The 26,745-nt window shown below is 34.1% G+C and overlaps 2 protein-coding genes and 2 long non-coding RNA genes across 4 annotated transcripts in view; 1 reads left to right on the top strand and 3 right to left on the bottom strand.

The window, feature by feature from the left end:
* Window positions 1-1,221: 1,221 nt before the first annotated feature.
* On the bottom strand, window positions 1,222-3,338 carry LOC105348019 (uncharacterized). The gene is made up of 5 exons (XM_066073472.1): window positions 3,296-3,338; window positions 2,948-3,046; window positions 2,523-2,642; window positions 2,149-2,319; window positions 1,222-1,836 (listed from the first exon to the last, which is right to left on the bottom strand). Exons 1-5 carry the CDS (start codon window positions 3,336-3,338, stop codon window positions 1,535-1,537), a joined length of 735 nt encoding a protein of 244 aa, XP_065929544.1. The 3' UTR covers window positions 1,222-1,534.
* Window positions 3,339-3,433: 95 nt separating this feature from the next.
* On the top strand, window positions 3,434-4,961 carry LOC136272456 (uncharacterized). Its single transcript, XR_010710463.1, has 2 exons — window positions 3,434-3,850; window positions 4,367-4,961. It is a non-coding gene; the product is annotated as an uncharacterized lncRNA (long non-coding RNA).
* A 4,040-nt stretch (window positions 4,962-9,001) lies between these two features.
* LOC136272136 (uncharacterized) lies at window positions 9,002-10,885 on the bottom strand. Its single transcript, XR_010710074.1, has 2 exons — window positions 10,844-10,885; window positions 9,002-9,162 (listed from the first exon to the last, which is right to left on the bottom strand). It is a non-coding gene; the product is annotated as an uncharacterized lncRNA (long non-coding RNA).
* A 676-nt stretch (window positions 10,886-11,561) lies between these two features.
* Window positions 11,562-26,745, bottom strand: part of LOC117683938 (uncharacterized) — a 17,778-nt gene continuing 2,594 nt past the window's right edge. The window contains exons 2-4 of the mRNA XM_066074172.1: window positions 13,496-13,651; window positions 12,535-12,667; window positions 11,562-11,633 (exon numbers count right to left, since the gene is read on the bottom strand). Coding sequence (XP_065930244.1) covers window positions 11,584-11,633; window positions 12,535-12,667; window positions 13,496-13,651 — 339 coding nt within the window. The 3' untranslated portion in view covers window positions 11,562-11,583. The remainder of the gene's footprint in view (window positions 11,634-12,534; window positions 12,668-13,495; window positions 13,652-26,745) is intronic.

The following is a 26,745-nucleotide window of genomic DNA, read 5'->3' as shown; positions in this document are numbered from 1 at the left end:
ATAACTCTTACACATGTCACGTGACGACATTTTTCATTCGAGTGTATTCATTAATCAAGTGAGTAAGGTTAAAAAGTTTACGCCAGGTAAACAACAGTCGTTTATGATGGGGAAGACTTTTTAAATTTTTGAATGTTTTAATTTGAGAAATTGAGCACATTGAGGCACAGTTTTATTATTTACATCTATAGAATTTTTAAAAAAATAAAATCTTCTTCCCATATAGTTCATTCCAATTCATTTCAATATCGAACAATAATATTATAATATTTTTAAAAAAATAATTTACTAGTAAGTATCAAGGAAGAAAATGTACCTATATGTTCTAAAATATTTTGATCGCTTTATACAGTGGGGGGTGAAAATATAGGAAATTGGAAGTTAACAGTGTACCCCTACCAAAAATTGAGTTTTATATCTTGCATAGGATTTTCTTATTTTTTGGTAAAAGTGGTATTACATAAAGGTACAATGTCAAAGATTGAGTGTATGCAAAACAAGTGTAAACTTCGAATACTTTACAATAATATTTTTTGTTATTATACCGAGGGGTCATTTGGTACAATATCCTTTGAACGCCTATATAGTCATTGTTGCTCAGGTGAGCGATGTGGCCCCATGGACCTCTGTTTTTGTTAAAAAATTATTTGCTTTCTTTCTCTATGTCCAAAAATGGCAACCTTAATGTATCATACCGGTAAACCAGTGTAGTTCCATATATATGTCAGAATTATTTTTTTACCTTGACTGAATTTTTACATTTTCCTTTTATTAAAAACCACTGAGAAGGATATTTTATGTATTTTGTTGGATGATGATTATTTTTCATAGGCACTACTACTTTAAAGGCACATGCAACAACTTCCTGGGGAGTGTGCAGTGTGTTTACATACAAACGGAAAACCACTTGGTTTTTAGAGTAGACCTGTTTGGAGCTAGATTATTTGAGAAAATGCCGTATCTTGTGTTATTTTTAGATGTCAGCTGATGGAAAGGGTAACAATGAACATTTCCTCCGAATATTTTGTCATGAAAAATACAAACTGATTTTTAAAGAATATTTCCCTCAGTCTAAAGTGTAATTTAGTAAAAACAAATACCGGTGTGATACCTTAATCCTCCTATCGTTTGTGTATCTGTTTTAGAGACAATCTTTTTCTATATCTTTTGCTGTTATTTCTTTGACCGCAAAAATGTATTCTCAGGCAGAAAAATAGCAAATGACTGTGGGAAAAATTTATCGAAGCTGTTTACATCGAGAATGATCAAACTATCACAATGAAATCATTTTCAATGATAACTGATTCTGCAAAGGCCAGACGATGTACAAGACATTCTGCCAGTGAGGCCATTCTTCATTGTAAATAAACATACTAACTGCATGTGTATAGGTGAAGAAAATGCTGATAAGGTTTTAACCAACGTTGCATCATGCTTCATTTTGAGAGAGAGAGAGAGGGAGAGAGAGAGAGAGAGATTGAGAGTCGATGTCATTTATGTTAAATTGCATTTATCATATCATTCAAAAAGAATATCAGCTCAAATTGTGAGCCTTCATAACGGTATTTACAAAGTCTTCAAAATCTCTTGTTTGCTCAGTTACATCTCTTTTACCAATGAAAGCAATCATTGGAAGTAGTTCGGCAAACAGTGCCCCAATGGCCAATTCTTCAACGACGGTGGTTCCTGCTTTGATGACATCCTTAACTGTGTCTGGGTCAACAGGAATGAGAGGCCCATGGTGATCAAGAACTCCGGTATCAACATGGGTTTTGAGTGTAACTACTGACGGCTCGGTGACGGGAACCTTCACTACAGCCGTCGGTGGAACGGTGCCTAAAATAATTGTCAAGGAATAGATATACACAAAAAAATCATCTATAAAGACGACTCACGAACTCAGTCACAAAGTCGAGTGTTGAATCATTATCCATTCCAATTTGATAGCTGTGAACAAATACAGGTTTTGTTAAATAAACTTAAGGAAAAAATCAAGATCGGATAATACTGTGTCCTTTACAAAAATTTAGATTATTTATTGGGAATCAAAATCACACTATCGATCACAACTATAGAGTTAAACCGAGTTGAAAGAACGCAGTGGACAAAACCATAAAATTATATAGATCATCTAAAATTAATACCTACAAGTATGTTTAGCGCAGGTGGTGTTTTTAATTAAGCTCTCGTTGCAGTCCTTGGCTAGAGGGGTGCCTTGTTTAACTATGACAAATGTTCTCACTTGAACTTTCAGGCCTAGGCCGCAGACCGCTGTGCAAGGAGTCAGGTCTTCCCACGGACTATATAGACACTTCAAGTCTACAATACAACACAGTGCAATATAATAGATTGAAAAAAGCAATAACATTTTATGATTTTTATTTTTAGTCTACATATCAAAAAAAAAAAAATGAGAAAAAGGTCACATAATAGACTTATGATTTAAATCTACACAATTTGTATTTGAATTTGGTTCTGATATTAGAAATAGGTGTAGAATTCAGAAACTGCTGTTGTATTACCATGTCCACAAAATCCACAATATTGCTCGCAGTTTTCCTTTGCCCATGATACATAGGGTAACTGACACACTTGTTTTCCATACTCATGACAGTCACTCCTTTTATTATGACATTCCGTATCTGTATGAAATTTTATTTGGAAAAACTTTGAAAACTGTCTGAAATTATGTGATATCGAATAACAATTGTAGAAATTCAATTGAATCCTTTAAATCATAAAAGTTTCTGGTCCAGATGTAATATTCATTTTACAATTTTGTAATGCCACATGATTACGTAATCCAACATCTGTCCTCAAATAAATTACGTACTAAAACATATAGGAATATATTAGATGCTCAAACAGTGACCAAGAGAGACCTTTTTCACACCATTACAAGCACCACCTTTATCACTTAGGTTGAAAAAACCGCGTTTATACTTGCGACAGAATCCACAGTACGCTTTGCAATTGCTATAAGCCCAGTTCACATATGGAGCCGTGCACGAACTTTTTGTGTATTCAGCACAGTCCGGAAGTGTATCTACGCATGCGTCGCATTAACAGATTGTTACACATCCTTCGTAAACAAAATATAAGACGGCTTCTTGTATCATCGTATTACCTGATTTTCCTATAACTGATTAAGAGTAAAAATCAGCAAGCATCGAGCATTTTGTGAAAAATATGGAAAGTGACATAAAAACAATAATGATAAAAACACATATAAAGATAATCAGAATGAAGATTGTATTAAAAATATTTGGGTATTTTTTTTTATTCGTGCTGTTACTATGGAAACCACGTGCTTTTAGACTGACTGATTTGTACTTCATTTTAACATGACAATTTTTGTATATACGAATACAATATTATGTTAAATCATCTTAAAACTCTATCAATAATTTTTTATACTTCAAAACACTTTGCTGTAATTTAAACATCATTAAGAATTTACATTTACTTCATCCTTTGATATTTATACCCGTTTTATCTTGTTAATTTTGCATGCAAACACCAGTCAATTCAGTGCACTTTTATAAAATTCTACAACCATGTCAAGGTTAACTAACACTACATATTTATATTATGACATTTGTTTTAGAAGAATCAATTAAAAAATCTTTAGGCAAGTCACCCGTTTATAAATAAATACTGATTTTATACACCTGGAAACGTGCAAGTTTTACTCTAATTACCTCCCTTTGATATGACTCTCTTACGAAAGGAGGTATAAACGGTATTTTGTTTACATTGTTTACATCCAATATGTCTACGGAGCTGAAGTGAGACGACTATGGATTTTAGTTTCTGGATTATAGAAGTGTTTATTTAGTTCATTATCATGGTAAGTGACAACTTTTACTAGTTTCTTATTTTCTACTGGCAAACATTTCTTTAACGGGAGAAATAGTGGATGCTGTAGATCTTCGTGAAAATTCGGATTAACATGTCAATGCACACAACATTATAAATAAAAGTTTAAACATGACAAAGAAAATGTATACGTGATTGCTAATTGTACATAGTGTTTGTGCATCAAGGACAATAAACTTTTAATGAAAAATGTATTAACATACATGTATAGACTATATGGTAGCTACATGTATACAAATCCATGTTTAAATGTATCTTGTGTGAATAATTGATCAGTCTTCTTATTATTCTATATGTTGGTAATTAATGTTGTATTCACATAAAATCAACTATTTGTACCATATTGCTAGAAAAAGTCAAGATTTTACACATATATTAAATGACTTATAACAGTAAAATATTTTACTGTATGAGTTTTCAAGACAGTTTAATTAAATAGGGGATGGAAAGGTGTATGAGTTATAACAGGTTCTTTGTTTTATTACAGATAACTTAGTGAGTTGTAAACAGAAAATGTGTCACATGCAAGCCAAATGAATCATCTTAAATGAGGATGGACACTAAAATCTACCATGTCTACACAAAAATTAAAATATTCATACCAGACAGATGACAGAGACAATGCTTGAAATATTTAAATTTCGCAAAAGAAGAGGGTGAAAGTGCACTTGAAAAAAAACCCAGACCAACAAATACTATAGTTGACAAGGGATGATTTTCTTTAGCAGAATTTTTTTCATCCTTGAAGATAAACAGCTATGTTAACCACTTTGTTCCATAGAAAAGAAGAGCTGGCTTTCAACTAAAACTGAAAATCTTATTAAATAGAATTCAAAATTATATATAATTATATATAGGGATATTTGGGTTAAATACAATGGTACAAACAAGTATTTTCTGAACTATTTCAAAGTAAATGTGTGCCTGACTTATACTCTGTCTATTTTTGAAAATAAGATGTGTTCATATGTCAATGCTGATGCATAATGATTTATTACCACTTGATCATTTGAGTTGTTGAATTATTTTCAGTGAAAATTATTACAATTAATGATGGTAAAAATTAAAGTTGATATTCATAAGATTGTTTTATTTGTGTTTACTTTACACTGTTAAATAAAGAATAAAATCCATGTTAGATAGAGCATTTATTTTTACTACCCATAGATGTATAAAATTTCAGAAAATTACAAAGTTCTCCTTTCTTTCATTAAAATTAATAATTACGTATAACCTATCACATATTTACATCGCAACCTATTACGCATGCGTATTTACTGTAAACAAAACACATGCAGGGCTCGCGAAAATTCTACTGGACATGTTCTTTGATAGAAATACATGTAAGTCTTTTCTACTTCTCCCAGGAAATAATTGTTCAAAAGTTTTTAACAAATACCCAGAATGATTATTTTGTAAGCTTGTATTTTTCGTGTTTATCATAGGAGTTGCTACATCCTAAATTCATTTTTGTAAATGAGGCCACTTGAGCGGTTATTTGACATATTCATGTGTGTTCATTTTAAAATGAACCGAAATTGGTAAACCATTTATTAAATATCGAGTAAGTGAGGATGTGTTCCGTTTAAAGAGTCCCTTTAACCTCATATGTCATGATGACCGTAGTCGGACGAAGATCTGTAGTTTTCAGCACGTGTCAATTACTGTTAATCAAAGTCAACGTGGTACAAATAAACGATTAAGATTATTCCGGTTTGTACGATCCTTAAATTTCATAATTACGTACATTAAGTATGTGAAAGGGATTTTTATGTATTTCAACTATTATAATCAGCGTTATTTCTTATTTCCTAACGATATAATAGGTAAATCGTGAGCAGTTTCTTTGATGTGAGGCAAATTACATAAACAAAATATTGATTTAAAATGGGCTATTAATCCCAAAATAGACTATTACATGTACGATACTAAGAGCGAACTTTTAGATATAAAACAATTAGGAAGACTTGAAAAGATATTCGCAATTTGTTATGAAACAAAATAAGTTAAGCCGGTATAGCACTTTTTTTTAACAAAGTAAAAATCACTGGGCATCAGAGGTGCTAGTCTCTTCTAATTGAAGGTGCGTTTAGTCGTGTGTAACAGGGACAACTGATACTTATCTGACATAGAACACAAATAAACGGATCTAAAACAAATACAAACTCCATTTTACAAATTAAGCGTTATATTGTCGCCGAATACACAGAAACACCTGATTTTCCCTGGTAACAGCATCTTCATTACGAAAACTCAAGAACAAGCTCCGTTTTATAATTGGCTGCAGCTGCGAGTAGCTGATCCAATCGCAGAGCTTGTAAATATGAACTTTAAAAGAAAACACGTGTGATCTTTGGTAAAACATTCGGTGCTTTTAACAAGTGATAGCATAGGAAGAATGGCGAATGTAGAAGTTGCCTATCCCGATATATATTACATTCCTGCTTATGGTTATTCTTTTGAAAGGTTCAATGAGCTGCGTTTTATTTAATTTCTTTGTTTTATGGGTCCTTACAAAATACTATGAATAAAACATTCCGTGCTTTCCCTAGCTTATTACTTAAATCGTATTTAATAACTTCGTTAATTATGTTCCAATATTCGGTAGTCAACATGTTTTCAAGGTGAATTAATGCCATTATGTGTAACCCGTTTTTTATTCGATTAAAATGTAATTATGCAAGGGGAACAACTCAAGTTCCTCGCTAGATAGCGCCACCACATCAACGAGTTTTCGTGATGAAATCTGCCAAGGGTTTATGGGGAGCAAAGTGGACCGAAAACCCTTGACTAGCGAAGATTCGGTAACAGAAAAGTAATTAGGCCCCAACCTCATCAACATTTTCAAATCCCTCAACTCAGAATTCAACTCAAATCCTTAACAGAATAGTGCATTAACTTGAGGTAAAAACTCAGACTTAAGGAAAGCTGGCGACAGGGGAGTCAGATCAATTAAATTGAAAATTCCCGATAGAAATCGTAAAAAACATTCAGACTAAATATTTACATTTGCATTTTTAATGAACCTATATTTGTAAGGGTTAGCGAAAACGTTAAATTCTATATCAACTTTCATCATAACATCACAAGAACTACCGCACGCGCTTATCGCTCGATGGTTGCAATATTGTGAACGTAAAATCACCCTTACATAAATGATTTTGAACGATTTGCCACTCTCTATCATAAATATAAGTTCATTTTTGGGAGTTGATTTTTAATCAACTCTCCTATGCAGTCACTCGGACAAACCGAAAGTGAAACACTGTTTGGACCTCAGCACAAATCATTGCTCCTGACAAGACTTAGTTCTTGAAAATAATTGATGAATTCGATGTAATGTATGCTAAAGCATTGTTTTTCAAGGAAACTTATTTACAAATACCTTTAAAATAGTCAGATTTTAAATGGTACGAACAATTTAAATATTTTTTTGTAGTTGTATGTATTCCTACGCCCGAGTTCAATATTAATATAGTCTCGTTCAACTCGACGCTCGGCTGTCTCCGTAAACCCTTGTCGGAGATTTACGGTGTCAGCCGAGCGTTTGGTTGAACGAGACTAGAGTTCAATATTGCTTGGATCCATACAATTTTTGAGAAATATTTCTACCACTGATACATACTTTGATTGAATGAATTTTATTGTAAATATTATTTAACATGATTCATATGGAGGTTTCTCGACATTCTAGTCGAAAAAGTTCAAAAATTCATATTATAAAAATATGCGCAATTCAAATTGGAAACTACGTCTACGTGTACTTGTCATGCAAAAAAACATATCACTGATTTTAAAATAAAAAACATCGACAAAATCAACTCCCGTCAGTTCTTCAGTACTTTGATTATACTAGTAAACAGCCAAAGAATACTGGGATATGATTTTGGCTGGTACATGATGAAATATTCCATAAAGTTCTTCGGGCTTCACATGATTTGATCACATTCCAACCAAGTTCATATCCCAGTGAACTTTCAAATTTGATGTATATTTTTTAAGTAAAACTTCTTTATGACAACACCATGATTATCTCATGCGCTTATCGTTTGACGACAATAAAAAAAATCTTTGTCTATCTTAGTTATACGGGTATAACCTGGGTTGTGGCAGTTACGCCCATAATCCGCGTAACTGATTATCAAAAAGAGCATGAATTGCCCCAACCCAAGTTATACGAGAATAATTTATGTTATACGAGAGGATCTTGGGTAGGTACCGAGTTCATTTCTTATAATTAAAATTTTTACTTTTAAAATGATCTTGATCTGTTCAAATTCGAAAGTAATGTCAAGCGGATTTGTGCGTCTTTTTACGTTGTTGCATTGTGACGTGCTACCCAGGTTATACAAATTTAACTATTTATTTCTATCCAATCAATTGTCGCGTTACAACCAGAATGAAATTATAAGTAATTAACAGTAAACAAGATATATGTGAGTCAATGCTCACTAGTGATACCCCTGCTCTGTTGTGAATATGCAAAATAAGCAAAGTCGACATTTAACAGGAAGTTGACGTCCGATTGATACAGAAATATATCCAACAATAAAGCATGCCTAAACAAATAGTGTGTTAAAATGTCAAGCATCTGCGATAAATAATTGCTGAGAAATCTTTAAGAAATAATTTGTTGGAAAAGTTTGGCTAAAAATAAACAAAGTACTCATTTAACAGGAAGTCCGATTGGTACAAAAATACATCCCACGATATAGCATGCCTATACAAATACTGTGTAAAAATTTCAAGCATCTGCGATAAATAAACAAAGTCGTCATTTAACAGGAAATTGACGTCTGATTGGTACAAAAATATATCCCACGATATGGCATGCCTTAACAAACACTGTGTAAAATTTCAAGCAATTCTGCAATAAATAGTTGCCGAGATAAATGCGACAGAAAGTTTTGTTACGTACGGACAGACAGACACACAAGGGTTAAACAGTATACCCCCTCTCCTTCGGAGTGGGGGTATAAAAAAAGGTTCACTTGGATATATTTACATTCCGAAGATTTTTGTTTGAAATGTGTGTTGAAAGCTACGGCAGTTATAACACTGCAACACACACAGGATACTCAGAGGATAAAATGTTCAAATAAAAAGTAATGGAATTGGTAAATCAAGACAAATTTTAATAGAAATGCGTGCAAGTGTGGTATATAAATGTTCCAAATTTATAACACAGTCATTTTATGTAATGTTTTAATTAAACATGCAATAAGTAATGATAACATCTTGTCGGCGAGGGAGGAGGGTCAACAGCCGTCACTAGAATTGGACCTAAAATAGACAAAGAATCAACGAATTTTTAAATGCAAAATTAAAAGAAAAGACAACAAGAGGCAATACCGCTCGCCTAAGGACTCCACTGCGAACGTGTTCGGAATGTTTTCTTTATCGTTGCTAAGTAAGTAATAAATCCAGAGGTGCTTGAATGAAAGTTCACGAGACTTCACCGAGATTTGTTCAGTTCCTGTGAAATTTCGAGCAGAAGTATAAGTGTTCGGATAATATTCTCAAAATACGTAAGTACTGGTCGTTTTTCATATCATATCCTACTTTGATTTATGTTAAAACGGGAAAAGCTTTTAAATGTATATCTTATTTCACCATCTAGCAGTTATTTATATTAAACGATAATATTCAGAACAGAGTTATCGTTCGCGTTCAACCACGTGTGAGGTGGTTGGTAACATAAACATTGAGTTGCTTAATAAAATCATAGCCATGTCTGATGCTTGTGGTGTGCAATACCATATTTAAAAAAAAATAATGGGTGTCTGTTTTGCATTAAAACTTAGTATATCGAGCCATTTTCAAGGAACATTCTGCATAAAATGTTATAGTCTGTTTCACTATTGATATTATTACTAGGTCAGCCGCGGATCGAAAATTAATCATCAGGAGGGATCTCTTTTAAGCAGGTACGTTGTTGCAACAGCAGACAAAAACAAATTTTTGTATAGTCACATTTATTTCTAGAACACATTTTATTCACCAATTAATGAAGATAAAGTTTAAAATCAATAAACCTCTAGATTTTATATTTGACTACAAGAACCTAGATACTGTGAAATAGACTTTATACACGAGGTACGATTTTTACTGCAAAACTGAAAGGGTCAAATAAAACCACGTGGTCTAAAATTTGAATGACAATAACATTCGCAGGGGTGAAGGAGCAATCGCCATATTTCTGGTCAAATCAGATGTTGTCAGGAAAAAAAGGGCAAAAAAAGTTCTTTATTTTTTGCTAATAAAATTTATCAGCCGGGGGTATTTTCATGAAGCGGGAGGCAATTCCAAAGAAAAAAAAATCTTTTTGGCCTAATTTAAAAATTAACAAATACAAATCTTGTTTAGCAAGATTTTTAAAACTTTCTCTATAAAAAGTTTTTATTATAAGAATTTTTCTTTTATTTATTTGTGTGTGAACATTTACCAAACTACCAATCCCCCATATTGTCCCAACTTACTCTTGTGGATCACAATAAAAACAAACCTCAATCTAACTACATTTGGATTCTTCCACACAAGTAACAGCGTTTCTGAATGAATGGTTTTGGAGAGAAAGATTTTTTAAAAGATTACTTAACATATTCCAATGACAGAATTTAACTCCCAATTGTTGTCCAACCCTAACCCCCTGGGAATATGACTGAAAAAAAAAAATGAATCAACACTACCTAAGGATGCCTATGCTTCCATACATTTTAGCTTTTACTTATTTGGACTAATGATTATAATTCAACTCTAATAGTTTAAGACATGCAGAACTTAAATAAACTTAAATTGGCATTCATTAAGTTAATACAATATACTTTCTTGCCCCATCAGTTATCTGTCATGAAACAGCTTTTGTGTTCAGAGAGAGTGAGGAGATAGAGATAAATAGAAAGAGAGAGAGAGAGAGAGATTCTGGAAAATACTAATGCCTAGTTATTGTAAGAATATGGCTTACCCGACAGTAAGTAATTCCACTTCAAATTCGTCAGCTCCGCTTCAAAATAAAGTTATATAATTAAAATATGTATACAATAGACACATATTAACATGAGTATCCCACTGTTTCGTTATGTAGACATTAAATCATAAAAATGTATTGAGTGATTCTCCTAATCTTTTTTATTGAAAAGTAAACATCCTGCAAAAGATGCGTAATTTTACTATTTTTGCCATTGAAAAAAAATATAACATAATACCCCCCCCCCTCTATCTCTATCTCCTTTATATAGTTTTTTTTTTATCTCTGTCATTAATCTTAACCTTGTATGAGCAATGCTTATCACTGATTGGCTGATGGGACATTGGTGGCTATGACAAAATTATCTATGGTATTGATAAGTATAAACATAAAACAAGTGTTTTTATATATCCACATCTTAACACTCTGGTCCTATGTATATTTAAGCCATCCACGAAAATTGGCCCCCATGAAATTTAATGATTCCACAGTACCCACATCTAAACACTCTGCTCCTATTTCTATTTTTCATTATACTCATGTTTCAATACCATAACAAGTAGAGTGGATGACATTAGGCCGTCTAGTTCTCACAATGAAATCTGTATCATTACAATACTATCAGGGGCATGTCTAAGGCGTAGCACAGCTGTGTCACATTTCTCTGTCACAACAATAAGTAAATTGATATATTTTTCCAAACAATAAAAAGGTTTAACTTTAAACTCAGCAAAAACTCACCTTTTCCTTGGAATTACTAGCTTCCTCTTTCCCCCTTGTTTCATTCCTGGACAAAAATAAATACCCTGGTGTAATTACAATTATCTATCATAATAAATAATTTGTTAAAAGAATGAAAGCTTCTTTTTTATTCTCATTAAATTATTATCAAATGACAATATCCTGTTACATACAATGCATGGGTTACTTAAAATATCAACTTCTCATTGTATTAATGGTACAGACTCTCATTTCTAATATAACAATTACTTCACCTCTTACATTTGTTTAACTAAAACAACTCTTACTTCTTCTATGTTGATAATGAAACACAGCCCAACACCTCTTTCAACTGACTGTAACTAATGACAACTACACCTCAACTCTTACATCTGTGTAACTAATGACAACTCCACCTCAACTCTTTCAACTGACTGTATCTAATGACAACTACACCTCAACTCTTACATCTGTGTAAATAATGACAACTACACCTCAACTCTTACATCTGTGTAACTAATGACAACTACACATCATCTCTTACATCTGTGTAACTAATGATAACTACACATCATCTCTTACATCTGTGTAACTAATGACAACTACACCTCAACTCTTACATCTGTGTAACTAATGACAACTACACATCATCTCTAACATCTGTGTAACTAATGATAACTACACATCATCTCTAACATCTGTGTAACTAATGACAACTACACCTCAACTCTTACATCTGTGTAACTAATGACAACTACACCTCAACTCTTTCACCTTAGAAACTAATGAGATCAACCCCTCAATCTCAGATCTGTGTAACTAATGTCAACAATTTGTCCGCTTTTTATTTGTTGGTATGAAACCATTGTCTTAATTACACTTCACTGATTACAATTTTTCACGTGTCAGCATATTCTGATTATCTCTTACCTTTCAAATCTGATTTAAGTTCAAGGGCATTTTCTTACCTTTAACTCCGCTTTCCATCTTTCTACACACTTCCCTTTTTCCAATAATGAAGCTGATTTTTTCTATTTTGATTATCCTTCTAAAACTTTTCTTTTCTCCTGTCTGACGCAGTGTCTTTTTGCAGATGCATACCTATTACATATAATATAATTTAAAATTAATAAATAAAAATACATATATACCTGCTTTTTAAAGGAAATGTGTCTGAAAGTGATCTAAAGAATGGCTAAATACATAAAGGTATGAACTGGAAACTTATGTCACAGGTGATAGAACTCAACTTTTATATTGCATTAGGCATCTTGTTTTCATCATCAGTAGAGTCCCTGAAACGTTCAACTTTTAATTCCTATCTTTCCGTGCGCTCACTTTGCTATTGAGTGTTCACTTGTGCTCTCTGCTCCATTCACACTCACTGTTCACTTTGCCCTCACCGGTCATTCATGATCAGTGTTCACTTATTGTTTAGTCCTTCTTTATTTATTATCATTCAAAACTCAAAAGTGGTCTTTATAGGAGTTACAACAAAATGAGGAAGGAAAGCATGCATAAGGGTAGAAGAAAATATTCATTTCACATTAGAGACATCATTTTAGTCAGAATTTAATACATGTAGTAGAATTTACATTACACTTAATTGAGCAAGTCTTTAGATATTACAAACAAAGCCCTGTTTTTTGTTGTGTTTTGTTTTTGATTATTTTGCGACTTCCTAAATACCCTCTAATGTTCTTACATTACATTGTTCACTGTGTACAAAGAGTATTACATTACATTGTTCACTGTGTACAAATAGTATTACATTACATTGTTCACTGTGTACAAATAGTATTACATTACATTGTTCACTGTGTACAATGAGTGTTACATTACATTGTTCACTGTGTACAAAGAGTATTATACATTGTTCACAGTAAGTATTACATATTACACCACTGTGTACAATGAATGTAACATTACCTTGTCTCCCTCCTCTGCCTTTGACCCGTACCCCGGGCGGAGGTCTTCAATCAACACCCCTCCTGGGAGGACACGCCTATTGATTTCTGGGGGTTTTCGCTTCTTTGCGGCTGACATTTCCATGACTGTTGTCAATTTTTGCCTCCAATTGGCATTCTACAAATAATACAATTCACACCTCAGATAACGTTGGTTGTGTACTTGTTCTGCAATGTCACCCCTTTATATTCCTAACGATTCACCAAAAAAAGCTATACATTGTTTAAATATTTAAAGTCAGTAATTTTATTTCCCCTTATGTTTGCAATGGAAATCAGCAACCTTCAGTTTCCTGTAAATTTTTAACACACATAGCATTATCACGGTGCACAAGCACAAATCTACAGTGATCATGCTATTTTAATATATTTATTATTGTTAGACTAAATGAAATGTTCAGTTTAATATGTACTGTCTAAATAGCATGTAGTCAATGATAAATAAGGCTGTTATGTGATATTACTGTTTCATATCCCTGCATGACAAAGAGCGTAGATGATGCCTTTACGGCAAACATTGCAATACAAAATTAACATCAATATGAATATGATAAGAGATGTTTGTAAAACACTAATGCCCCCATCCTTTTGAAACATCTGTGAAGAAAATGAATAGAAACTGTAAATAATTGAAACATCTGCAAAGAAAATGAGCAAAAATACTGCAAATTAATTGGTTTTTTACATCCAAGAGGCAAAACTCTGGTGAAAATTGCTCAATCGTACCTACAATTAAACCTGGCCTAGATATTATCTTAAAAAACATGTATAGCAAATTTCATCTCAATATGTGCATCATCTGCAATGCAAATGACCAGAAACTGCAAATAATTGGAATTTTTTCTATGTCCAAGGGGCATTACTCTGTCGGAAAATGCTTAATGATACCCAATATCTTATTTGACCTAGATATTATCATGATAAACCTGTATATTAAGTTTCATTTAAATATATCCATCATTTGAAGAAGATGAACAGAAACTGTTGGTGGTGCGACCGACCGACATTCCAACCGACGGAGAGACATGCAGACAGCAGCAAAGCAATATGGCCTCTCTTCTTCAAAGGGGACATAATTAACAAGCACAATATTTTTTTTCTGCAAACCCTGGTTTGTAAAAGGAATAACAACATCTGAGAAGAAGTATTTAAAGCTTAATTATGAGATAAGAGAGAAAAATAGAGATAGAAAAAGACTTGGAGAAAGAGAGTACTCTAGTTATGTTGGGTAAGTAATAGGGGTCAAAGTAATCTTTTAAATTGTAATTTGAAAGAAAAATTCTTTGAGAAGCTTTACCGTAGTAAAAACCCTGTTTCTTTAGATTAATTCAACTACTGTCAACACCAAATGTAAAAGAATTCATCACGTTAGGTGAATTAATATATCAGGAATGCATGCTCTTGTTATCCTTTTTTGTGTCCAGTGACCCGTTATATGTATACAGGTATAAAACTGTGTATCAATTGTCTTGTATGTGTCTGTGAGCTGTACAGCTGTTGACCAATTAACAATTATAGAATATATTTTACATTTCGGTGTTCAGGATGCTTATAATTATGATAATTTCTAATCGAACAAAAAGTTGTTTTAAAGTGGTCATCCGTACTCAGACGCATCATCAATTTAGCAGATATAAGCTTTAAAATCAAAAAAAGATATTTGTTCGGATTTACCATTTTTTGGCCTAATTTTTAATGTTTAATTGATAATTCTGAATTTGATAGAAGCAGTCAAGTGCAAATAATGTCTACAAGTTTATAAAGGTTTTGATCTTATTGAGTCAAAAAGTTGGAAATCGTGAATTTTTGTACTAAGATTTTAGTACGTTTGTGTCTATATATGCAGAGGAAAGGTACTGTTTATTAAAAAAATTAATTTGTACTCAATACATGTAGTTTTGAAAGAAGAATTTTTGGGTTTATCAAAGCAAAGAAAAAAATGCTGTTTTCTGATGTATTAATTTTTAATTGTTTTAGCTGCATTTGATAAGGGGGTATATGTGTTCCAAAGGTCGTAGAAAAAAAGAAGCATGTGAAGTCTTATATTTTTTTTTACCATTTAGTTGCAGTAGACACAAATCTAATATTTTAAAGTTTAAAAAATGGTGTTTTGACCATAGAATTTTTCATTAGATTTTTGTAACATTTCATTTCAAAATTCAATTTTAATCAATCAAATAATGATAATCACACTTGTTATTACTTTCTTACATATTTAATGATTAATTAAAACATTTAAATCTTTGTTTTGCTTTGATATTTTTTTAATATGAGCCAAATAATGATTTTGGTTGAAATCATGTAATCGAAGAAGGGGGTATGCATCTTCTGGAGACTCTAGTGGTAAAAGTAAATAGTTAAGACATGTATTATTGGAGCTTTTTTATTACGTAAGGTATTATTCTACTGAAAAACATCATTACTTTAACCACAAAAATCCTGAGTAGAGGCCTACCTTAAAGCTGTATTTGAACTTGTGCAAAATTTAATGCAAATTAAATTTAAACAAATTGAAATATTGATCAAGATACAATAAATTTCATTATCAAATTGTAGTTCTGAAGATAACTCGATCTACGTTAATAGACTTTTATTTCAATTACATTAGTTAAACTCGCTGAAAAAAGCATTTTCTATGGCAAACCGTACGCGCATAATTTATGTGCATGTAGCAATTCGTTGTGTTACCCGTTGCTAAGTATGTTGCTAACGCTGAGGGTAATAGAAGTGATTATCAACTGCCTCTAAACCAATCAGATTTCAGCATTTAACGTGAAAGTATAATAAACAAGAGGCCCATGGGCCACATCGCTCACCTGAACAGCAGTTCCTTGTAACATTACATTTCGTAGCATATGCTTTTTCTTTTTTAAACATTGAACCCCTTTCTCGGGACCCAGTTATGGTCCGAGGTTTATGGTTGGCTTGAACAACATAAATAGTAACATAGGAATGAAAATGTGAAGCACTGCGGTGGGACCGCACGTACACAACCTGAAAAACTGAACATAGCAGAGTTCCACTTCAAGAGGAATAACTCTCAGACTGTACAGAACACAAGAAAGATAACTCTTGGTTCCTCTACATTAGAGTTTACATAATTTGAGGATCCTTGCATAGTAATCTCACAAACTGTAGCATTATAGTTCTCGAGAAAAACTTTTTAAAAACATTTTCAATATATCTTTCTATGTTAAACTTTGAACCCCTCTTGGGGCCACAGTATTAGTCCAGTGCTAAAGTTTTAATTATTTGGAATCTACATTATTTAAGGATGCTTGCCTAGTTATCTCACAAGCTGAAGCATTATAGTTCCCTAGAAAAAGATTTTTCAACATTTTCCCTCTTTATTTCTATGCTAAACTTTGAACACCTCTTGGGGCCCCAGTATTAGATTGAGATCACGGCTTTTATAATTTCGAATCTACACTATTTGAGGGTGCTGACGTAGTTATCTGACAAATTGATGCATTGTAGTTCTCGAAAAGAAGATTTTTAAACATTTTCCATATATACCGGTACTTCTACATTTAACTTTAAACCCATTTTGGGTCTCTAGTATTAGTCCAGGGGTCACTATTTTAAAACTGTCGAACCTTCATTATCCAAGGTTGTATGCATGATAGTAATCTCACAAATTGAAGCATTGTAGTTCTCGAGAAGAAGATTTTTTAACATGTTACCTTTATATTTCTTTAATAAATTTTGACCCCATCTTGGGGCCCCAGTATTGGTCCGGGGGTCACGATTTTACCAATTAGGAATCTACATAATCGAAGTATCACCAGTCAAATGACATCCATTTCACTTTTGATAACTTTTAGCATATATTTTCATAGTCTACTTTATTTTACTTTATTCTTATCTTATAATTGTTCCCATACTTAGCAATTCCTTATTGACATCTAAAGCATTCCTTACTATTTATTTCTAAAGGTTGTCCAAGCTGTTGTTTATTTCTTAATCCCCTAGAATATTTAGTGATTTCACAGTAATTGTTAATCCTTATTGTCAGTGACACTGCTCATGGCACTGGGCACTCATAGGTGTTAGTTAGGGTAAACAAAACCACTTTGACTTCTTCACATCAAAAGGATAACTTAATTATTTGATTAGCCCTAAGTGATAACTTGACCTTAGGCAATTCATAGAGAAATTAATTCTTGTACATTAGTTCTTTTAGAGAGAGTTAGCTTTGAGACTTCAGACTGAAAGGATGTAGGGCGGAGCTAGGAAATCATGTAGAGTGTTAGGAGACAAATTTCTAATTCATCTGTTTAGGCCCCTTTCTCTAAATTACAGTTAGGAACAAGACTTGTTCATTAATGTTGTTACCTGCGTGTGTAGATTGGATTATTTATTACATTCAATCTTTAATAAACATTTCTCATATCCTGCCATTTGGACTTTGTGTATTCTTAATTTACTTATTCCCCTTGAGCTTAATTCCCCAAATGAACGTGCACCATCGCCTAGTTATGTACCAGACATCCGGGCGTGGTCACAGAGTGGTCGAGAATCCGGTTCAAATCTTATGGAATTCCTCTCACAGTGAACCGATGTAAACATCCATGATCCTGGGACTCTTAGGATTTCTGCAGGATTTCTGTGCTGTCAAAAACTGTGATTTGTGACTCTAACGTTCTTATAAAAAGAAAAGAAGACCAATCCATACAGAGACAGCGTGCCAGTTCCTGTTGGTGAGTACAGCCACTTTTATCACATGTGACACAGTTTAGATAACTTTCTATTGTTATTATTTTTGACATTTATAGATTGATTATTGTTTAGCTGTTTTTATCACTGATAATGGCTCCCTCACTTGAAATCCCATCAATGTCCCAACAAACTTCAAATCCCAACAACTTTTTGGCTACTATTTCAGCTGCAATTACCAATAAGAACAAAATTCAAATCAAGCTCTCTAACTTTCATATCAATGCCCTTGTTGATACCGGTGCTAATATTTCTGTTGTTTGCAACAAACTTTTGAGGAAACTTTTCAAAAATCCCCATATTTACAAATCAAATCGCTCAGCTGTTACAGGTGTTTGCAACACATCACATGCTATTCTTGGTCAAACAGATCTTGAAGTAGATGTCAATGGTTTAAAAATGCCCCATACCTTTCATATTTTGGAAAATTTGCCCCACGCTATCATTTTAGGCCAAGACTTTCTAGAACAAAACAACGCTGTAATAGATCTTACCCATAAATATGTGTCTTTTCACAATGAAACAACCATTGCCTCTATTTCAACACCTGATATCCAACATGACAACCAGAAACATGTTTCTCTTGCTCGAACGGAATCAGATATTATGTTACCACCCCTTTCAGAAAGCACACTTTCACTCCTTGTCTCGAACATCCCTCATGGTTCACAAGTCTTCCTTGAACCAGTCAACCTTCTTACAAACAAGAATCTGGTTGGAAGCAAATGCATTGCTACATGTCTAAACAACACACTTCCATATAGGATACTAAATCCTCTGAAAAAATCAGTTCCATTGAAAGCAAATTCTGTAGTTTCTAAAGTGTTCAACATAGACAACAATTACATTATTTGCTTTGACACACACTCCTCTGACACTCACACCAGTCAGTCAAAGGCTTCTACTACAGATCATATATCTATCGCCAAAACCCTGCAAATCCATATCGAAAAACAAAATCTTTCTCCTGCTCAAACTCAACAACTCCAAGATCTGATTGGACGAAACAGAGATGTATTTGCCAAAGATGCCACCGAACTTCGTAAAACAAACCTCCACACACACTCTATCATCACCAACACTGATAAGCCAGTCCGCACCCCAAGATATTCCCAGAATCCAAAGATGCGCCAGGAGACAGAACGTCAGATTCAAGAAATGCTGAAAAATGATGTCATTGAGGAATCAACTTCTCCTTACCAAAGTCCGGTCGTTATGGTGAAAAAGTCTAATGGACAATACAGATTTGCAGTAGATTACAGGAAACTGAATTCTATCACAGAGCTTGTTTCCTTTCCGATTCCAAAATTAGATGAAGTTTTTGACACAATAGCTGATTCTAAATCCAAAATGTTCAGTGTCTTAGACTTAGCTAGTGGATTCTGGCAAGTGCCCTTGGATGAGAAAACCAAACACAAGACTGCATTTATCACACATCAAGGTCTTTACCAGTTCAAACGACTTCCTTTCGGCTTAACAAATGCTCCTACAAGCTACCAGATGCTGATGACAAAAGTTTTACAGGAACTAAATTGGAAAATTGCTCTTATCTACATTGATGACATTTTGGTCTTTTCTAAAAGTTTTGATGAACATTTACAGCATTTAGATCTTATCTTTCAAAAACTTCGTAAAGCCAATCTTACTCTCCAGCCAACAAAATGCCACTTTGCTGCCCAAGAAGTAAAATACCTTGGACACATCATTTCTGAGAAAGGAGTTCAAGTAGACAGAGCTAAGATTGCTGCAGTAGCTGACTTCCCACAACCTCGAAATTCTAAACATGTCCGCAGCTTCCTTGGGATGTGCAACTATTACAGGAAATTCATCAAAGACTATAGCAAAATCTGTGCTCCCTTATTGAATCTTCTTAAGAAAAATATCAAATTCCAGTGGAAACCAGAACACACTGATGCTTTCAATCTTCTGAAGAGAAAATTAACTTCAGCACCCATCCTTGTCTTTCCTGATTTTAGCAAACCATTTGTATTGTCTGTGGATGCTTCTGATGCTGCCATTGGATATGTCTTGGGACAAATAAACTCAAAAGGACTTGAGAATGTTATCGCATATGGAGGACGTGCACTCAGGGATCAAGAAAAACGATGGCATATAAACCATAAAGAGGGACTTGCTTTGATTGAAGCCATCAAAACCTTCAAGGCTTACCTTACCAGTGCTGAATTCACAGTCTTCACTGACAACATCACAGTTCGTTGGTTGGATACCAATAAGGATGCATTAGGCAGACTAGGACGCTGGGCTCTATTCCTTCAGCAGTACAAATTCAAGATACAGCATCGTCCAGGAACTAAGAACCAGAATGCCGACTGTCTGTCTCGTCGTGAATATCCACCTTCAGACCAACCATGTTCTCCATCAGATGATGACTTGCCAGCCATTGGATCCATTGAAGCTTCCACAAAAGAGTTTATTGCCACAACCTTTGAATATCCAGAAGACAATCAGCCAAGGAAACCTGAAATTCTTGCCCTAAATACAGCCGATCAACATGATGATCATATTTCAGACAACCCAACCCTTCAGCATCTGCAAGAAAATTGTCCAGACTTTCAAGCGATTATCGATTACAAAAGAACTGAAAATTTGCCGCAAAATGTTAAGCAAGCTACCGCAATAGTCGCAAAATCCTTCCGTTATGAAATTATTAATGGACTTCTTTTTCACTTTTACAAGGAACGTGCTAAAAACCAATCTCCTGATCAGAGTCTTATTAGACAACTTTGCATTCCTGCACCCCTCCGGAATGATATTCTTCTCTCATATCATGATTGTATTGCTGGTGGCGGACACCAAGGACATGAGCGCACGTATGCTGCTATCCGCGCCAAATACTACTGGCCAAATATGTATTCAGACATTGAACAATACATTAAAACTTGCGAAACGTGTCAACAGTCCAAGAACTCTAAACATCAGAAGCCAGTCCCTTTGAGACCACTCCCTATTGAGGATATTTTCAGCAGATGGCACATGGATTTCCTGGAATTACCCATAACGCCAAACAAAGATAGGTACCTTCTCTTAGTTGTTGACAGCTTCTCAAAATGGTGCGAGGCCTTTCCTTTGAAATCTATGGAAGCCACTGAGGTTGCCAGAGTACTCTTTGCTGAAATATTTGCGAGATACGGAGCACCAAGGACACTTATTTCAGACCGGGGACAAAATTTCATGTCGAAATTAGTCCAAGCCCTTTGTGAACTCTTTGAAGTTACCAGACACTATACAAGTGCTTACCACTCACAAACAAATGCTGCTTGTGAAAGGATGAACTCATTTATCAGCCAAACACTAAGATCATACTGTAACAAGGACCAATCCGACTGGGTGAAGTTTATTCCGGCTGTCCTCATGGCATACAGATCTACACCTGCCACACAATCAACAATGTTTTCACCATTTCACTTGTTGTTTGGACAGAAGATGCGCCTTCCTGTTGATGTTGCTCTGACACCAAAACCATCCATGGCACATGAACCCAAGTTACATCTGATGCGTGTTCTGGAACAACTTAAAATATGCAGAGAAGTTGCTGCTGAAAACATTCGACAACATCAACAGAAATACACTCAGCAGCATGATAAGCGTGCACAAGAACCAGACTTCATGGTTGGCTCCACAGTATGGCTCTACTGCAGCCATGTTCCTAAGGGAAAATCTCCCAAACTTTTACAGAAATGGGTTGGCCCATATTCAGTAATTTACCAAGGACCAAACCATACCTTTAAACTCCGAAGGAATTCAGACCACAAGATTTTGAAGAGTCTAGTACATGCCAAAAGACTAAAAACTTACCATAGTCCTGAGGATAGACCTCACTATTTCTTACCGGAGTATCAAGATGTTGTACTCAATCCTGAAGAATTGGACAACCAAAATAATGAGAAGATTCCTCCTCCAAGTGACCAGCATCAAGCTGATGCTGATCAACTTCCGGCTGATGATGAAAATCAGCTTCTCCATGACGATGATGCTGAAGAGAATAATGATGACAATGATGATGACCAAAGCATCAGAAATGCAGCTCATGATCCCCAGCATCAAAATCCTCCACCTGAACCATCATCTTCTAAACCACAAAATCAAGCCAAAAATCAAAACAAACACAAAAGAAATTCAAAATGCGAAAAACCAAATGAAAAACAATCGAAGCCATTTTCTACGGACCAAATAGACAAAATTCTTGAATATAGCCTATATCAAGGGAAGCCGATTTACAAGATCAAATTCAAAGGTGCAGCTCAAACTTCATGGCAAGACGGAAACCAAATCCCAAAATCCTTTAAAGATACCTTCCATTCCCTCTACAATGCCAAGGGAAAGAAAAGAAAGCGACCCAACAAAAAACATTTTAACAAACAGGAATCTGTACAAGCCCTTTCACTCCCTCCCAAGAGTCAACAAGAGATCCACACTGCTTCCATTGACCGAAGAGGCACACATATCATGTTTGACCTCCAAAATCATGATGGATCTACTACAAACGGAAAGTATGCTTATCAAGTTCCAAGCCATTTATTCAAGCCTTTCTTCAGAAAACTTGAACAAGAAATCAGTGACTGTATATCAGGGAAAGGATGTGAGTTTGTAAACTGGAACATCAACCAATACTTTCCTGTATCCAGAGTCTTATTCTTTAAACACAGACCAACTCTTTTCATGCATCATCTTACTCCTTCAAAAGCCAGGCTCTTGAAAAATTGTAACTCTTCACCAGAAGGCATTTTAGCATTCAAAACAAAACTCTATGATCATGTCAAACTCTTCCATACAAATGCAAACCTCTAAATTTCTCAGCTGAATACCAATTAATTTTTCAAAAATCACTCTTAGACTATTACATTTTCCCAATTTGGTCAGCTGATATTTATTCTGTGTCCTGTACATAGTGCTAGGTAGTGTGACTGCAGCACATTATCATCAAATTCAAAGGACCCAGGATAAATATACACAACTCAAAAAAAAAAAAAATTTTTTTTTCCCAATATTTTAAAAATAATTCTCCCTTCTGTTTTTCTTTAAAGATTCTGAATTTTGTTTAATTTACTGAATAACATTAGAACGCCTGTAAGTTATGAACCAGCGGAAGCTGTGGTAGTTTCTTAAACTGCTGGGGAACGGCGTAATGCTCTATCTCAGTATCAAGTAAACTTACTTTTTCCATCAGAATAATTTTTCTTTATACCTTAAAATCATAATTCATTTTTGCCAAAGTTTTGTATCTCATATACTATTCTATTTCTTTTTCTTTTCTATAAGTAATCTATGATAGGTAATTCCGTTGTGTCACATGTTGATTTCTTGTGGTTGTGCTTACTGATTGATCATTTATCATGCCTTGTCCTATGCCCAAATTTGCAGATTCCAGGTCAACATAAACCGATGCCATCCTGTTTCCAATGCCATGAACACCTTTAATATAAGCTATAATGGAACTCCTATAGCAAACATGGGATGTTATAGCTCTTTTGATATATATTTTTTTTTTGTCATGATGGAACTCCCTACTGGTGGGATGTCATGACTTATTGTATATCATGATGGAACTCCCTCAGGGGATGTCATGACTTGTTGTTTATCATGATGGAACTCCTTCAGGGGATGTCATGATCAGGAACCAGGTTGCAATTTTCCCAGATACTGGTAGAAATTCTTTGTGGAGACGTCCACTTGCTGCAGTTCCTGTCTGAGGACATCAAATCCAATCAACAGTACAAATTACAAAAGAAAACCAAATGCAAATCAACAAACCAATACAGAACCAATACAAAGACTTTCGTGATTATGTGAAACATGACTTATTCATTTCATCCAATTATTCCATGGACTGATGTGACATTTATGATGCTGTTTTCAGAGAGACATTATATTTTCATTATGAACAATGTAAAGTGAAATAGCATCTTTTAAATTGTATAGCTCTATTGTTTACTATTTTTCTTATGCATTGTACATGCAAGTCTTGATATTTTTTTTTTTCTCTTTCTCCAATTTTTTTTTATATAATGGGCCCTTGTATATACATGTATATAGTAGCTATAGTTTAGAATTCATTCAATTAATAAGGAATCCACGCCCTTAGGAATTAATACTTTTAAAGTATATTTTTCCTGGTTTAGACATTTCTTAAATTTAGGATATTATTATCTATACTGACCCTATGCCTTTAGGTTAATGATATTTTCATAAAAATAATTGACCTGCTACATGTATCAGATAATATATGTTATTAATTTTGCCATTTATGAAAAAAAAGGCAGGACTGACTTATGGTATTCTGAGATTTCAGGAGAAATCTTTTTGTGAAGTAGGGGGAGCATATCACCAGTGAAATGACATCCATTTCACTTTTGATAACTTTTAGCATATATTTTCATAGTCTACTTTATTTTACTTTATTCTTATCTTATAATTGTTCCCATACTTAGCAATTCCTTATTGACATCTAAAGCATTCCTTACTATTTATTTCTAAAGGTTGTCCAAGCTGTTGTTTATTTCTTAATCCCCTAGAATATTTAGTGATTTCACAGTAATTGTTAATCCTTATTGTCAGTGACACTGCTCATGGCACTGGGCACTCATAGGTGTTAGTTAGGGTAAACAAAACCACTTTGACTTCTTCACATCAAAAGGATAACTTAATTATTTGATTAGCCCTAAGTGATAACTTGACCTTAGGCAATTCATAGAGAAATTAATTCTTGTACATTAGTTCTTTTAGAGAGAGTTAGCTTTGAGACTTCGGACTGAAAGGATGTAGGACGAAGCTAGGAAATCATGTAGAGTGTTAGGAGACAAATTTCTAATTCATCTGTTTAGGCCCCCTCCTCTAAATTACAGTTAGGAACAAGACTTGCTCATTAATGTTGTTACCTGCGTGTGTAGATTGGATTATTTAACATTCAATCTTTAATAAAACATTTCTCATATCCTGCCATTTGGACTTTGTGTATTCTTAATTTACTTATTCCCCTTGAGTTTAATTCCCCAAATGAACGTGCACCATCGCCTAGTTATGTACCAGACATCCGGGCGTGGTCACAGAAGGATGCATGCATAGAAATTCCACAAACTAAAACATTGTAGTTCTTGAGAAGAAAATTTTTAAACTTTTCCTTTATGTTTTTTAAAATGTTTAAATTTTGAACCCCTCTTGGTGCCCATCAATTGTCCGGGAGTTACAATTTTTTGAATCTCCATTATTTAAGGATGTACATGTATGCATAGTAATATCCCAAACAGTTGCACTATGGTTCTTGAGAAGAAGATTTTAAAACATTTTCCTACATATGTTAAGGTTCTCCGATCCTCAGGTACCAAAAATTGAAAGTGTAAATTTTAAAGCAAATGACATTTTACAGTCTCATACTAATGATTATAATCATAAATTAAGCATTTATATGTATTGTTTCCATGCGTTTTTCAAAGATAATGCATTATCACCCATAAAGATTAATATAAGGAAAAAGAAGTGACTTCAAGGTTTTGCTAATTTGTATTCAGTAGAGTATGATTACACTTGACTGCTGCACATAAAAACATTCAGTAGATATGTAGATGGAAAATAAATAAATAAAAATGTGCTGTATCCAGTATTATAATCATTGATATAAAAGAAAATGTCTTTACATCATGTATGAAAAAGAGTTATCTTTCTTTCAAAAAGTCAACAACAGATGTAATAATGTTCCTGCGCTTTGTTACTCTTGGTTTTCCATGAAAACATTCACTCAGTACACTTTGTATACCATCAAAGCCTTCTCTTTGGTACGCTAACTGCAGATGATACATTGAAAGACCAGAGAGAGACATCCTTTTCACCATGCTCTCAGACACTGTTTTATTTGTTAGCAAGGGCATCAAAGTGTGCAAGTTAGATTTAGAGTCTTCCATCTGGAGTACAACTTGCATCATATAATCCACACTGAAAGTTCAAATAACAGGAATCTGTACTGTGATGTTCGACAAGTTTCTGTAGATATGTACAGTCTTCAAGTGCATCATGTGCCTCGAACGTACAGCCTAAAATTTCTAGCACGAGGAGTTGAATTTGTGGTATTACAAGATGCATGATTCTTCAACATAGGTAGAGTATCACAGAATCCAATAATGCAGTCTTGCAATGGTATATCAGAGCATTTCTCATTGCTCTGCATAGAACAACACTATCATATACTTTCATATACATACCAACGCCAAGTTTAGTATTCACATCAAAAGGACCTTGGCCATTTGCATCAATGTTGTGTCTCTTCCCTGTTGGTACAAGTCAACTCCTTGCAGCAGGTACACTTTATATACAATAAGCTCGCAAGACCATACTGTTTTTCTTTTACAAACTTTGCTAAATTTAGTGGTTTATGGCACACAACACATCCTCGCTCTAGATGATCAACCAAAACTGAAAACTCTACGATCCTTCGTCCATCAAAAATATTGGTATATGTCGATCGAGAAAGTTCTTCGCTATCAT

The sequence above is a fragment of the Magallana gigas genome, chromosome 10 (assembly GCF_963853765.1).
Source record: "Magallana gigas chromosome 10, xbMagGiga1.1, whole genome shotgun sequence".
NCBI lineage: Eukaryota > Metazoa > Mollusca > Bivalvia > Ostreida > Ostreidae > Magallana > Magallana gigas.
The sequence above is the reverse complement of the archived record's forward strand: the minus strand, read 5'-3'. Positions and strand labels throughout refer to the sequence as shown.

Bases quoted from the DNA above. Each gene is read 5' to 3' on its own strand.
- LOC105348019 (XM_066073472.1), bottom strand. From the start codon at position 3,338: ATGAAGTACAAATCAGTCAGTCTAAAAGCACGTGGTTTCCATA. The intron at 2,320-2,522 runs GTAATACAACAG...GTTGTATTGTAG, and splicing joins TTGTGGATTTTGTGGACATG to ACTTGAAGTGTCTATATAGT. The intron at 1,837-2,148 runs GTAGGTATTAAT...CAATTATTTTAG, and splicing joins CACCTGCGCTAAACATACTT to GCACCGTTCCACCGACGGCT.